General features: G+C 36.1%; 1 protein-coding gene across 1 annotated transcript; it reads right to left on the bottom strand.

Moving 5' to 3' along the window:
• Positions 1–10459: 10459 nt before the first annotated feature.
• Positions 10460–10912, bottom strand: LOC142165753 (uncharacterized). Its single transcript, XM_075224123.1, has one exon. The coding sequence runs from the start codon at positions 10910–10912 to the stop codon at positions 10460–10462; it is 453 nt and encodes a 150-aa protein (XP_075080224.1).
• Between the last annotated feature and the right edge of the window lie 5387 nt (positions 10913–16299).

The following is a 16299-nucleotide window of genomic DNA, read 5'->3' as shown; positions in this document are numbered from 1 at the left end:
TCGCACTCTCATTTCTACCACTCTCTCCCAAACTTTCATGGTATGACTTAGTAATTTGATGCCCCTATAGTTGTTACAGCTCTGGACATCACCTTTGTTTTTATACAACGGGACCATTGTACTCCACCTCCACTCTTCAGGCATCCTATTAGTCTTGAATATAACACTAAACAATGCAGTAAGCCATTCCAAGCCTGCTCTACCCACACACCTCCACAGTTCAACCGGAATTTCGTCTGGCCCGATAGCTCTGCCCCTTCTCATCTTACGCATTGCCTCCATGACTTCGTCGATCTCAATGTCCCTACTATTACTTAATTCATGGTGGCTGTCGGCATTCCTCAATTCCCCAAGTAAAATATCCCGATCCCCTTCTTTTCTTAGAAGTTTATGAAAGTAGGTCTGTCACCTCCTCTTAATCTGGTCATCTCCCATCAAAACTTTATCGTCGTCATCTTTTATGCACCTCACTTGGTCCAGATCCCGAGTTGTCCGCTCTCTCGCCTTAGCGAGTCGGAATAACTTCTTCTCCCCACCTTTGTTCCTTAGTTCCTCATACATATGAGCAAAAGCTGTCGTCTTAGCCTCCGTCACGGCCATCTTCGCCTCCTTCCTAGCTACCTTATACCTTTGACTGTTCTCTCTCTTCTCCTCCTCGTCAGTGCTCCCTACTAATCGCAGGTAAGCCGCCTTCTTTGCTTCCACTTTACCTTGGACAACTACATTCCACCACTAATCTCCTTTGTGGCCACCATTGTGGCCCGTAGATATCCCTAACACCTCTCTCGCCGCCTTTCTTATACAGTCCGCCATCGTCGACCACATTGTGTTTGCATCCCCACTGCTTCTCCAAGCTCCCATTGCCGATAACCTTCCTTCCAACTCCTTAGCTTTATCCTTAGTTAAGGCGCCCCACCTAATCATGGGGCGTCCTTGTACTGACCTCTGCTTCCTCCTTATCCTAATACAAATGTCCATCACCAAAAGCCTATGCTGCGTCGATAAGGTCTCACCTGGGATAACATTGCAGTCCTCGCATAACCTCTTGTCGCATCTCCTGAGGAGGAGATAGTCAATCTGAGTCTTCGCCACCGAACTTTGGTAAATAACCAAATGTTCATCCCGCTTCGTAAAACTCGAGTTCGCAATGACTAGATTGAAAGCCTTGGCAAAGTCCAACAGCGAAATGCCCCCTCCGTTCCGCTCCCCGAAACCAAAGCCGCCATGCACCTCAGTGTACCCACCTGCAGATGACCCAATATGACCATTGAAATCTCCTCCTATGAATAACCTCTCAGAAGGCGGTATACTACGAACAATCTCATCCAGCCCCTCCCAAAAGCGCCTCTTGATATCCTCATCCAAGCCTGCTTGCGGTGCGTACGCGCTAACGACATTTAAAGTACCCTCACCCACCACCAACTTAATAGTCATTAGTCTATCATTCACCCGCCTGACCTCTACCACGGCCTCTCTAAGATGACTATCTACCAGGATACCCACTCTATTCTTACCCCTCAGGACACCAGAGTACCACAACTTATACCCATCCACATTTTTCGCCCTCGATCCGACCCACCTAGTCTCCTGGACACACGCTATATTAATCTTCCTCTTCTGCAGGATTTTCGCCAACTCTATGGATTTACTCGTTAGTGAACCTATGTTCCATGACCCGATTCTCAACCTATAGGCTCCCTTGCCCCCTCTACCTCCCCTGCTACCCGACCCACCCCCTGAACCCCACCCCACACTCTGCCCCACCCGAGGACATGCCCTTATTCTATCATCCCAGACTGCAGCCACTACACCTACAACAATCTAGAGAAGACTCGCTAATGCACAACGGACAACAAATCAAACTAGAAGGAAACAAGTGGTAACTAGTATCCTAGTTGAAAGGTTTAACTATTGAGAAGTAAAGTAATAGTAATTTAGCTAACACCAAAAGGGAAACAGTAAAACAGGAGGTACCAACTCCCGATAACAAAACCTGTGGTTGATTTGCTGTACTCGATGTAGTTGTACGCTCACGCACCACTTCCTATCGCCCTTTGCTGACACTCGCCCAGGTTGCTTTCCTTTGCCAATGCTCGTGCGCTCAACTTGTCTCCAATACTCCGAGAATTCCTAAAAACACAGAAAATACCACGACCCAAAAACCAGAAGGAGCTATCACCGCTACCACTGGTATAGCCCCAACAATATAAAATGTACCAAGAAAGGAGAAGAAGAAAACGAGAATATATTATGGGGTGGGGGCAGATTTGGGATCCACTGAATCAAAAGCAAATTTTTCTCCTAAAACAAAGAACCGACTAATTCTTTACACCGAGATCCACTGAATCAAAAGCAAAAAACTGCAGAAATGTTAGAAAATTTCAAACAAGTCAGGTAGAAAATATACTTAGCTACTAAAATTCCCGGCAGCTTGATGGTTATGTGATTATTGTGAGAGAAAATAATTGGTTAGTTGACTAGAAGAAGGGAAGAAATAAAAATGGTGAGAAGACGCTCAGAAGCTCAGGTGGCGAATATACTGAGCTACTAATACCAATTATTAGTAGATCTGAAATTACCCGATAAAGTTGTATAAATACTGAAAATACATAAATAAAACCAAAAAGAGTGAAAACAGAGTAGATCTGAACTAAACTAATGATGCAGTTTCTTACTCTTGATAAACGAAGAGAACGAAGACTGATAATTAATGCTAGATCAGACAACTAGAAATGCTAGATCAAAAAGCTAATTATAACAAAAAATTGAATAATGAAACGGGAAAAAAGGTTTTGGATCCAGTTGAAAAAGGATTTGGATCCAGTTGAATATTACTTAATAATCACAATAATCTAAGAAAGACTTGTTTTAACCTCGTGGAGCTATTGACTTGTTTTATCGAAGAACGAATCAAGAAAATAGTAAAACGAAAGGAGTTCTGTATCCGGAGTAAAAAGATGATTAAATATATAACAAAATAAAAGGATTATAAAAATTATATAGTAGCAGTTTCTGAATTAATCAAATAATTTCGTACAATAACAAGCCGTTAAAGTCAAAAATAATGGCGGAGGAACTAATTCAGGATGCTAAATTCAGTAATAGACTGTGAAACATAAAAAATCTCCACGAAAAAAAAAAATCACAACTACTACTATTAAATCTAGCATTATCTTTTTTTTTCCGTACTCATCATCATCAATAATATCGAATACTAATTAAGTTGACATACTTGGTTAACACTTGTACTGGCAGAAATCATTTGTGCTTTAAGATCTGTGTATTGGTTAAGTTAGATATTGCACTTGCAGAATAGCTTAGATTTTCATCTCTAGGAGGGTTGGTTAAAGCTGCTCTCTTTTCTGCATTTCTAACATGACAACTACAGGATTTTCATTTTGCTGCATCAAAAGTTGTTGATATTTCCTAGAGCAAAGTTACATCGCACTGCCTGTGCAAAATGAGCCATGTTTTGGGAACATGGAGACCTCTCTTATTTTATTGTGGAACACAAAGACAGGGTCATCGGGTGCACAAAGCATCCCGCATTCACGCAGGGTCCCGGAAAGAGCCGCACCTAAGGATAGGATATAGATAACCTACCCTAATGCGAGCATTGTGAAACATAGAGACACTATTCAAGATTAAGAGATTTGGCTATAGGTTAATGTCGTGATCTGTGGTCTGTAACAGTCATGATAAAACTTCTCAAAATTCATAAAACTTGAGGATTTATTACATCTTTTATGAGTTTATCAACTATTTTGTCAACTTCAATGGCAATACTATATTACTTGTAACTAATAAAAGAAACTACACGAGTGTTTATCCACTCTTCTCCATGAATTCATGAAATGTGATTTTCTTTTTTATTATTTTTCTAATTTATCATCATAATGAAGGAGGCCTAACAAATTACCTAACCTTCTTATCAACTTGGTAAAAGTTGACACCAATTTCGTAATAAGACAATAATGAGTCTTTAATATGGTGACAATCCAATTTTACCTCACTTAAAAATCAATGCTATGAAGTCTGAACTTTAAGGATACTTGGCTTATGTTTATGGAATATATTTTTCCTTCAAAACACGAGTAAAGGAAACTTCTAGCAAGAGTTTAGATGAAATGAATGACACTAAGAAAAACCCACTATACAAAATGAAAAGAGAGAGATAAAAATTAAACCAGTTGAATAATATCAAACTCTCTATTTAAAAAATAATAAAATATTGAACTTGTCTGTTTTAACTAAATAATAACATGAAAAAAAATATAGGGCGGAGCAGGACATGTCTATGTTGGGCGAGGCGAGGCGAGTTAAAAAAAATTGCTATGCAGAGTTTTGCAGGGTAAACCTTAACCCAACAACCATGCCTACTATTAGCGGTGATCATGTTTCGATTAGGCTCAATTTTTGTCAAAACCAAATAAAGTAGATTTTTTTATTGGGCTTATCGATTTCTATGTGTTTTATTCTTCACTTGAAATAAAAATTTACTTCATTCAATCTACCAAAGTTGAAGACACAATTACTTATATGCAAGTATATGTTTAGCAAAAATTCAACAAACTGATTCATTATCTATTGAAATATTTAAAAATAGAAATTTCATAATAAGACATGACAATTGTTCACTTAAGAAATAAAAAAGGACAACCTTACCTTGCCCTAATAATCAAACAATAAATAATCGCTCCTAAATAACATGGATATAGAAGAGCATATAATTCAAGCAAGCACCATGAATATGTTTAATAAATCTTTTTGGCTAAAACTATCTCATAAAAATTATTATGGCCATAAAAGTATATAAATTACAATATATAGTCAGTGGCGACCCAAAAATTTCATTTAGTGGGTTCAAAATGCAAAGAAGCAAATATATAATTTATAATTTTTAAATTTTAGATTCTACTAAGAATAAAATTAAAACGTATAGTTTTATTTCCCTAGATTGTAAAAAGGAGAAATAAAACCCTCTTGTGTGGATAATTTAGATTATTTCTTTTTATTCTTAAATTACCTAACCAAACCAAATCACTATCAGGTCAGTTTTTCCAAATTGAAAACCAATTCAAAATATGTCGTTTTAGTTTTGACTTCTGGGGTTAAAACGTGATTATATTTTTTCTTCAATCAATATTTTCATTGGAAAAAGACATTAAACGGCGACAAAAGCGAAATCGATTTATAATCCATACACAACTGAATAGCTGAAACTTGAGATTAGAAGTCCAGAAGTCCCTCAATTATTCCAAAAATTAAAAGTTTTAATCATGGTCCATACCCTTTTCGTTGATAATGACGGTATTCGGGCCAGCTTGAGCGAACATGACTATTTTGTCAAGTACTTGCTATCTTTCACCGGACATATCAAAAGCTCTATTTGCTTTTTTGATCCGACATATTCAAACAGGACATTTGGGTTTGGGCTTATTTTGTTTCTAAGCTTCTATCTACGGTTTACTATTATTAATCTTAAAATTTACATCTTTGATGGTTCTTTGTAACATAAAACTTCAACCATTAAATATTTGATGGAATTTGTTTAGTTGGTTCTCGTATGTTTGGTTGAAATATTTGGTATATTAATTTCTTTTGTAAAACGTAAAAAGCATGCTTCAAGATATGTCATTTAGTTCCTCGTTCAGCCGGTGGCCATCTTTCATTCACGATCATAACTAACCAATCAAAGTATGTGCAATTGTCATAATTATTACATTTAGTCTTTATTGATCTGTCTATATAAATCGAAAAGATGAATAATCCAAAAGAAACTCAAATTTGATTAAACTGATCTCAAATGTTTACTCTATTTGGACAATGTGAATCTGACATGTACAACTATACATTTCATTTAGATACTGATATTCTGGAAGGAACAAGTGCCTTCCAGCTATATCCATTATGCTACAAGAAAATGGACTGGATGTTAAATAGTTTGGGTCACACCTTATTTTGTATTTTGGGCTTCTTATTTGTTTATTGGACCAATATAACATATTGGCCCAATTTCCTGTTGAGCCCGATATAACCTAAACAGGTCTTCTGATTCTAGGTCATTACATACGCCTCTTTTCTCTGTTTCTCTTCGTCTTCTTCGACTGCGTATCCTCTATGTCGTCGACCAGCTCTTGATTTAGGGGCGAGGTCGTAGAATCCAGTCCGTGAGGTCGTAGAATCCAATCCAACATCCCCTTGCAAGTTGGAGGGGTGAGAAAATAGACCCAACTTGGAGATGATGGCCCTGTGTAGAGGTCCAGAAAGGGGTTTTGTCAGGATGTTGGCGAGCTGCGATTTTGTCGGAACAAATGATAAAGAGATGAGTCCGACGAGGAGCTGTTGGCGGACAAAGTGACAGTCAATTTCCACGTGCTTGGTGCGTTCGTGGAAAACAGGATTTTTTGCGATGTGAATAGCCGCTTGGCTATCTGAGTGAAGGGAGACTGGCAAGGAGGGGGAAAATGAAAGATCCGTGAGGAGACGTACAAGCCATGTAAGTTCTGAAACAACCTTCTTCATAGATCGATATTCGGCTTCAGCAGAGGAAAGGGATATTGAAGATTGTTTCTTTGATTTCCATGAAATAGGGGATCCTCCGTGGTTGATATAGAAACCACTGATTGAGCGACGAGATTTTGGACAAGTTCCCCAATCAGAATCACAAAAGGCGGTTAATTGAATATAAGGTTCTGAATTCATGAAAAGCCCAAGTGATGGTGAAGACAACAGATAACGAAGACAGTGTAAACCAACATTGAAATGAGGTTTACGCAGACTTTGCATATACTGGCTTAGATGCTGAACTGCGAAGGAGATGTCAGGGCGAGTATGAGTTAGAAAATTGATCTTTCCTATTAGTCGCCTGTAGATGGTTGGGTCTTGAAGAAGTTTGCCAACATCGGCTCGAAGCTTGCAACTGGGGTCTAGCGGAGATGAGACTGGCCATGAATCAAGAATACAAAACTCAGATAGAAGCTCCAAGGTGAACTTTCATTGACTGATAATTAGTCCATTATTTTTCCTTAGTAGTTCTATGCCAAGAAAATAATTAGCTTCTCCAAGATCTTTAATTTTGAATTCCAAATTGATGAATTCTTTGAGATTAGAAAGCTTTGTAGGGTCATCACTTGTTAGAAGTATGTCATCGACATAAACAACAACAATAGAAATTCCAGTATCAGTCTTCTTGAAAAATAGAGAATAGTCATTAAGAGAGTGAGAATATCCTTTGAAATTGAGTTCACCAATAAGTCGTGCGTACCATTGCCGGGAAGCCTGTTTAAGTCTGTATAAGGACTTTTTTAACCTGCATACATGATTATTAGAAGGTAAAGGCAATCCTGGGGGGGAATCTCATATATACTTCTTCCTGTAGATCACCATGAAGAAAAGCGTTATTGACATCTAGTTGAAACAATTTCCAGTGTCGTTTAACTGCAACTACTAAAATGCATCTAATAGTGGTCATTTTCACCACTGGACTAAAAGTTTCAGTATAGTCTATTCCTTCTCTTTGGATGTCTCCCCGGATAACTAGGCGAGCTTTAAACCTTTCAATGCTCCCATCAGGTTTGTATTTAACTTTATAAACCCATTTACAAGGTAAAGGTTTCTTGCCTCTCGGTAGTTCAACTACGTCCCAGGTTTGATTGGTTTCCAAGGTTAGAAGTTCTTGTGTCATTGCTTCCTGCCAAGTGGGATGTAAAACTACCTGGGAGAAACTTGTAGGTTCAACCATGTGAGAGATACAGTTAAAAAAGGACTGGTTTGTAGGAGAGAGGTCAATGAAATTTATAGCAGTAGGTGAGATTGGTGCTGCAAGACAAAATTTGGTTAGATCAGTCAAGTACACAACATTGCACACATAATCTACCAGATATGATGGTGGATTGTGGTCCCTAGTAGACCGCCTTAGTTCAGGTTGAAGAGGTAGGGAAGATGGAGAGGAAATATCCTTGGAGATAGGAGATGAGGTAGGAGCTATGCGGGTGAAGTTATTGAAAGTTGTATAGGGGAGCTAGAATCGGATTCTGTGGAAAAATGGATATCAGACTGAGAAAAAGAGTGATTCGGGTCTTGAATAGTAGAAACTTCTTTAGGAAAAATTGGTTGTTCAGATGAAGGAGAGAAGAAAGGAAATATGTCCTCATAAAAAATAACATCTCGTGAAGTAAAAATGGCTTTAGAGTGAAGATCCAACAATTTGTAGCCTTTCTTTCCAAAAGGATAACCTATAAAAACACACTTGACAGATCTAGATTTAAGTTTTGTTCTGTCATGAGGTAAAGTAGATGCATAACATAGACAACCAAAACATTTCAAAAAATTATAAGATGGAACTTTTCCAAAAAAGTATTTCAATGTTTTGAAATTAAGAACTCTAGAGGGAAATCGATTTATTAGAAAAGTAGTAGTTAACAAACAATCACCCCAATACATGGTGGGGAGATTAGATTGAAATAATAGAGCCCTGCATGTCTCTAGAAGATGTTTGTGTCTTCGCTCAACTACTCCATTTTGTTGTGGTGTGGCAACACAAGAGGTTTGATGAAGGATTCCATTAGAGGAATTTTTTTTTGGAAGAATAGAGCTCGAGCCTAATTCCAAAGCATTATCGGAACGAATGATTTTAACTTTTGTGGCAAACTGTCTTTCTACCATTATTAGAAAAGATTTTAAAACTGAAAAAGCATTACTTTTTATTTGTAAAAGGTAGGTCCAAGTTGCTCTACTATAGTCATCCACTATAGTCAAACAATATCTATAACCGTCATGCGTTGGGAGCTTGTAAGATCCCCAAGTATCAACATGAAGTAGTTAAAAAATGGAAGTTGTGTTTATATGACTTGAATGAAAAGGCAACTTTGCCTGCCTAGCTTGAGAACATACATCACAAGGATGATTAAATGTGGCAAGAGAAGGAAAATGAAAACTTGATAAATTTTATAGCTCATCCTATTGGTAACTTAAACTTTTTCCTAAGACTAATTTGCTGTAAATTTGGAGCAGAAATACAACTACCGAACTGTTCAATTAAAAAAACTTGACCTTATAACTAAAGCAGTGTTGCTTCTGGAGATAAATACCAGTTTGTTTTGTAACTTGACGAAGAAAACGAAGGAGGAGAAGGAGGGGGAGAAAGGGGGCTAAAATTATTTAAAAAGTGGGTACAAATTAAAAGTTTTGCATGCTAGATAGGGGCATGTGCCCCAATCTTTTATGTCATAGGCTTACATTAGAATTGACTCTAGCTGAACAAGAAATTGAATGATACACAATGTCCTTCTTAAGGTTGTTGCAATATAAAAAAGACTTAAAACTGATTGATTTCCATGAGCTAGTCCGGGAATTAGAGAGACTGGATTAAGTAGATATAGACCTTCTTTCACTTCACCAACTACCGCTGGCCTCTTCAGTGAAGGGATCTGCAAGAATGTACCAAAAGATGAGAAAAGCAAGGTACACATGAGTTGTTTAGTGAGTTTGTGAACTGAAATTAGATTAAACTTGAAATGTGGAACATACAACACATTGTTTAGGATTAAATCTGGCAGAACATGTACACTACCAATTTGACTGACCTTAACCTTATATGAATTCGGCAGATTAACGTATAGAGATTTGGTTAGAGGCTTCAAATTAAATAAAATGGAATGATCAAAATTCATATGTTCTGAAGCTCCTGAATCTATTATCCAGGAGGTAGAATTCATGGAAAACAAGAAAGACAATATAGATTAGGTGCATTAACGGTTTTACCAGCACAGTTGGCACTAGCATTTGCATCAAAAATCTGCTCAACCTGTTGCACCTTTACTTGTTGAAGAAGTTGATAAAGCTGACTGAATTGTTCTTGAGTTATTGCCTTACCAGCTGCATTTTCCACCATTGTGTTTGCTGAAAAAATTATGTTTTCTTCAGGCATAATTGTTGCATTGCTGTGAGTTCCTCCATGATATCTTTTGGATTTGGTGAACTCGAAAGTGGAGGGAAAATCAATGATTCTATATCATTTGTCAATGGAATGGCCAGGGTTCTTGCAATACTTGCACAGCAGGTTACTCTTTTTTCCTTCAAGGTTTGCTTTGAATTTTCCTTCTCCATTAGCATACTTTTAAAAATAGGTTTGTTGATTTCCTGCCAGAAAAGCAGTTTCGATAGGGTGTTGTGCAACATGAATTTCCCTTTGTTTCTCATCTTGAATGAGAAGAGCGTAGGCTTGATTGACACTAGGAAGAGGGGTAAACATTAGAATGTTACTCCTCACAGCTGAATAGATATCATTAAGTCCCATGAGGAATTGGATGAGCTTGCCATCTTGAAGAAACTTCAAAGTCTTTGATTTTCCTCCACAGTTGTATTCACATGTACAATGCACACAAGTATTTAAGGTATCTAACTCATCCCAAATCCTTTTTACCTTTGTATAGTATTCTGCTATATCAAAGGTTCCCTACACTATATCACTCAACTCCTTTTGTAATTGATAAAGTTGAGCACCGCTACATTGCCCGAATCTAACTTCAAGTTCTTTCCAAATTTCATTTGCAGTTTTAGAATAAAGGACACTTTCAGCTATGTCCTTAGATAGAGAGTTTAAAATCCATGATATAACCATATTATTGCAGCGATTCCACTGCTTGAAATCAGTTGAAGTTGCATCTGATTCAGAAAATGTTCCATCGATGAAACCAAGTTTGTTCTTGGCAGAGAGTGCAATAATTATGGCTCTACGCCATCCTCCATATCCTTTTCCATCAAAAACTGAGTTGACAAGAACCATTCCTGGTGAATCAGATGGATGAAGATAATAGAGGTGAGTGGAATCGATGACGATAGCAGCTGGTTGGTTAACTGTTCTAGCTGCAGAAATATTTGAGGAGTCATCTGTGGAGTTTGGTGCCATTTCAATAAAAAGAGAAAGAAGAAGAAAAAATGTGGGCAAAAGAGTTTCAGATAGCTACTGCTCTGATACCATGTAGAGATTTAGGGAAATTTTCTTTTCTTTTGATGAATAATAGACTGTACAGAATGCATATTTATACACCTATTTTAGGAATCAAACTAGGGACAATTACAGCTATACTAAGTACAAATGTGTAATTATTAATTTGTTGTCCTAATCATGTTTGCACTATGACATGTACAACTATACATTGCATTTGGATACTGATATTCTGGAAGGAACAAGTGCCTTCCAGTTGTATCCATTATGCTACAAGAAAGTGGACTGAATGTTAAATAGTTTGGGTCAGACCTTATTTTGTATTTTGGACTTCTTATTTGTTTGTTGGACCAATATAACATATTGGCCCAATTTCCTATTGAACCCGATATTACCTAAACAAGTCTTCTGATTTCTAGGTCATTACATACGCCTCTTCTCGTTGTTCCTCTTCGTATTCTTCGACTACGTATCCTCTATGTCGTCGACCAGCTCTTGAGTTAGGGGCGAGGTCGTAGAATCCAGTCCAACAATGCATATTTAAACAATAATGGGATGAAAATATTTAGTACTCCCAAACAACAAAAAGAAAAAACAATATGGACACCACTTAAAAGCAGGTAGAAATGGCACCAGTTAGCCACTTTAAAAGGCTGTTTTTCAGGAATTAGCCAATGCATCCTGAATTTCAGTTTAATTTTTAGGAAAAAAATGTCATAAATTTTCCTAAAGTTAAAAATTTTAGTTTAAAATTTCAGAACAAAATAAGTACTGGCTAATCTTTAAATAGCTTTACTGAGAATGACTATCTGTGCATTTGCCCCTTAAAGCAGTCCACTCATTAAGTCCTTTCTCATATAGTGACAAGCACTTAAAATACTCTGAGATGCTTTGATATTGCTTTTTTAATGTTGGTTGTTCCTTCAACATCACAGATAAGAGACTAGTCGAACCAGGGGATTGGCTGAACCCAATAGCTTTTGTTCAAACAGTATATATGTTGATACAAATTATTCCCTATACTATTTTCAAAATGCATGTATATCTTCAAAGCAATGCATGTGCATCAATCAATATTTTTCCATAATTTCTGCATTTTTAAAGGATTTTTAATTAATTTATCCTAGCATTTTTATTATATAAATAATTACTAATTGCATCACAAATAATTTTATAATAATTTTATTACTTAATTTTTTAAAATTATATTTATATTAAGCTTTAATTATCTTATGAATAACTCTATTTATATCTGTAGGCTATAATTGCAATAACTTTGCAATAATAGCCTATATGTGCATAATTACTTTATTTTACACAAAATGACCTTTTATATTTTTATAATACAAAGTAGTTATTTTAAATCATATTTATTCATCAATAGCATTTTTATCATTTATTATCTATTTTTATAAATTATTTTATCAAATTAATTAGGTATTTAGCAAATAGCCTCTTTTAATTTGATTATATTTCGGACCTGGCCCAAATTATTACTCCAGCCCAATTAAATCATAACCCTGATCCAATACCCAATAACCCAATCTTTAAACCCGCCCAACCCCAGATCAAATCATGACCTTTGATCTCAGAGATCAACGGTCCAGGATGTTATTACCATTTTTAATTACCCATAACCCCCCAAACCCTATTCATTTCCCAATTCCACTGCCCCTAAATCCCCTCTTCCTCTCTTCTATCTCAACCTCTCCCTAACCCTAGCCTGTCATCACCTAAACCCCCTTCAATCCATGGGGTTTCTCTTCAATCTTAGGCCCTATCCGGCCTCTTATCTCTACTAATTGTTCGATTTCTTTGTTGTTTGATAGAATCTCAAGGGGATTCGAACAGACTTGGTTCAAATCCCTCAATCTTCTGATGAATCCGTCTGTATTCACCATTTGTTTGTGAGTATTATCATTTTTGTGTTTTCGTGGCTTCAAATCTCCGGTGTAAAACTCGATTTTTACACCTTTGTTTATTTTTGCATAAACCTAACTATTTTTGGCCAAATAGGTTCAGATCTCTTTAGATACGAAGTGTTTGGAGTTTATTTAATTGTTTTCCTTTAAGATTCTTTCATTTTTATCGCTATTATCTACCAGTTTCACTTTTTCCCTAAGAACTAGAGTTTCATCTTTTAAGTTTCTGCAAATGTTTTAAAATGCTTAAAGGTTCAACTCTGACCTTTTTTCTTTACTGTTCAACTAATTTCTTTTCTTGATGTTTCATCTCTGTGTTTCGATATGCTTAACATTTTCCGTTATTCGATTATTTGTCTCACTGTTCTTGCCCGTTTACTTTGGTCCGATTAAATTAATTGATTTATTTGCCTGATTAGGGTTTGAAATTATATTTTTTTTATATTGGTATCTTTCTGATATTTTTATTTATTCTTTCCTTATATATGACTTATAATTGGTACTGCCTTCCTTAGTTATGTTACTGGCCTGATTTCTGGGTTTTGATTTGTTCTGACCGACTTATAAATGGTCTTGACTTATTTCTTACCTTATTAAAATTCAATCTTGCCTGTTAATTGATTCTCCCTAATATAAGTGATATTTCCCTGATTCTAACGTATTACTTGATTGGGTTTAGCCTTAATTAATTGGTTGAATGATTTGCATACCTTATTTGTGAACTCTTAATTTTCTTTGCCTTATTTGTTTTACTCTGCTGAATGCTATATAAACCGCCCTATTCTGATGTTTAAAACACACAAACACACATGGATAATAGAGAAAAACACTCACGCACACTGATGCACACAACTCTTACTTACACACTTACACAACTTAAGTTTCTTTGAATTGTTGCACTGTCTAGCGGGCTGAAAGCCAAGGCTAGACTCTTGTATTTCATTCGCCTTCACCTTCCTGTTTGCTATCTCCTTAACGGGTATGCCTCCGTTTCTGTTATCATGTTCTCTTCTATATGCTATGTAGTTAGACCTCGACATGATTCTATTTGCCCTACGTTTTCCTGTGTATTGCTCCCTTAACTAGCATGCCTTAATTCTTGTCATGTTCTATGTGCTAATATAGTTAGTTTAACTTAGCATGTTTCTGTTTGATCCATGACACTTGTTTGCTTGTTCTGAAACTAGCATGTTTAATTCCTACTACCCCACCTATTCTGTATGGATGTCTGATTAGTCATTTTAACTTCAGCATGTTTCTCTCTGCTTAATATATGTTTATATGGCTCCACCTAGTGATAGTTAAGTCACCTTCTAGCAATGTAAAACTTTATTTTATCCAATTTTATGCTTTATGCAGAACTTGTTTAATCATGTCTGCAATTTAAACGTTTTTGTTCTTGTTGCAACGGTTCAATTACTGGTGTCTATGTCTGAACCAATTTGCTAAAATATGGTTTCTGTTCTATTTGTATTTGAACTTATCTGCTTCTAAAAATCAAACTCTTTTTCTAAAACTATCCCCTACCCTTATGTACTATTATCAAACTCCTACTCTTAGTTATCTAGGGTCCTACCATGCCCGGTGTGAGCACTGCGTAGGATCCATGAGACTCCCCGAACTTTGACACACTGGGAATGGCCTTCCAATCTATTACAAAACTGTTTTCTTTGAAAGGCTCTGGTGTGAGCATTGCCCGGGGTCCCTGAGGCCCTTGGTAACTTTGACACACTAGAAACCCATTTTGTGTATTACGGACTACCTGTGGGCGTCAGATTTGCTTGAAGGCCGGGCTTCCAGGTTGACGTTGGGCCTGCCAAGGCTCCCTATAGTGTTATAGATAGCTTTGTGTAATTCATTCATATTGGTCTGTAATAATGTAATAATCCTTGTAAAAACAGATGTGGAGTTATTAGTAAAAGCTAGGGAGGGATCTTTATATATATCTTTTATCAAATTCGGGTAGAAATCATGCCTATAGGTTGTTGTGGTGATTCTTTTATGTGCATGTCATTAGAAACCATGCCTATAGGACTTATCTCATTACTTGTAATCCTGAATTTTCACACTTTACATCCTAGAAATCCTGCTTCTAAGTCATTTATCAATTCCGCATCAAAGAACCATATTTCCAAAATCTTCATGTTTCGATTAGGCTCAATTTTTGTCAAAACCAAATAAAGTAGAGTTCTTTATTGGGCTTATCGATTTCTATGTGTTTTATTCTTCACTTGAAATAAAAATTTACTTCATTCAATCTACTAAAGTTGAAGACACAATTACTTATATGCAAGTATATGTTTAGCAAAAATTCAACAAACTGATTCATTATCTATTGAAATATTTAAAAATAGAAATTTCATTATAAGACATGACAATTGTTCACTTAAGAAATAAAAAAGGACAACCTTACATCAACATATTTTACAAACTTACCTTGCCCTAATAATCAAACAATAAATAAATCGCTCCTAAATAACATGGATATAGAAGAGCATATAATTCAAGCAAGCACCATGAATATGTTTAATAAATTTTTTTTGGCTAAAACTATCTCATAAAAATTATTATGGCCATAAAAGTATATAAATTACAATATATAGTCAGTGGCGGACCCAAACATTTAATTTAGTGGGTTCAAAATGCAAAGAAGCAAATATATAATTTATAGTTTTTAGATTTTAGATTCTATTAAGAAAATAAATTAAAACCTATAGTTTTCTTTCCCTTAAATTGTAAAAAGGAGAAATAAAAGTTTTCCCATGTAGTATCTATCTATCTATCTATATTATATTATATTAAAAGTACGAAGGTCATTAGCAAAATGTCATTCGCCTTTTTTACCCTCTAAAAACTAATATTACATACAAAAATTGTAATTTAATAATTTTATTAATATTTAAGATTTGAAATCAATTATATTCCTTTTACTAAATCTTTCCTTACTTGAATTTTTATAGTATTGAAATTGTGATGACCTTACTTGTTTTAGAAATAAATTCTGTATTTCGAGGTCTTAAAAAGCCTTTTTCTGTACTACCTTGATTTGCGTGCACAGTCCGGGCGCGTAGCCGGAAAGCCATTGTGTGAAAATTTGTGAAAATGATGAATTTTTCCTTTAAAATGAATTTAAGTTGACTTCGGTCAATATTTTGGGTAAACGGACCCAGACCCGTGATTTGATGGTCCGGGAGGGTCCGTAGGAAAATATGGGACTTGGGCGTACGCCCGGAATCGAATTCCGAGGTCCCAAGCCCGAGAAATGAATTGTTAAAGAAAATTATTTTCTAGGAAATATGTGCATTTTTAGAAATGAAAAATGATTGGAAGTTGTTGGTATCGGGCCCGTATTTTGGTTCTGGAGTGCGGTACAGGTCTTATATGTGGTTTAAGTCGAGCTTGTGAAATTTGGTATGAAACGAGAGT

The sequence above is a fragment of the Nicotiana tabacum genome, chromosome 11 (genome assembly GCF_000715075.1).
Source record: "Nicotiana tabacum cultivar K326 chromosome 11, ASM71507v2, whole genome shotgun sequence".
NCBI lineage: Eukaryota > Viridiplantae > Streptophyta > Magnoliopsida > Solanales > Solanaceae > Nicotiana > Nicotiana tabacum.
Note: the sequence above shows the minus strand (reverse complement) of the source record. Positions and strands in the feature narration are given on the sequence as shown.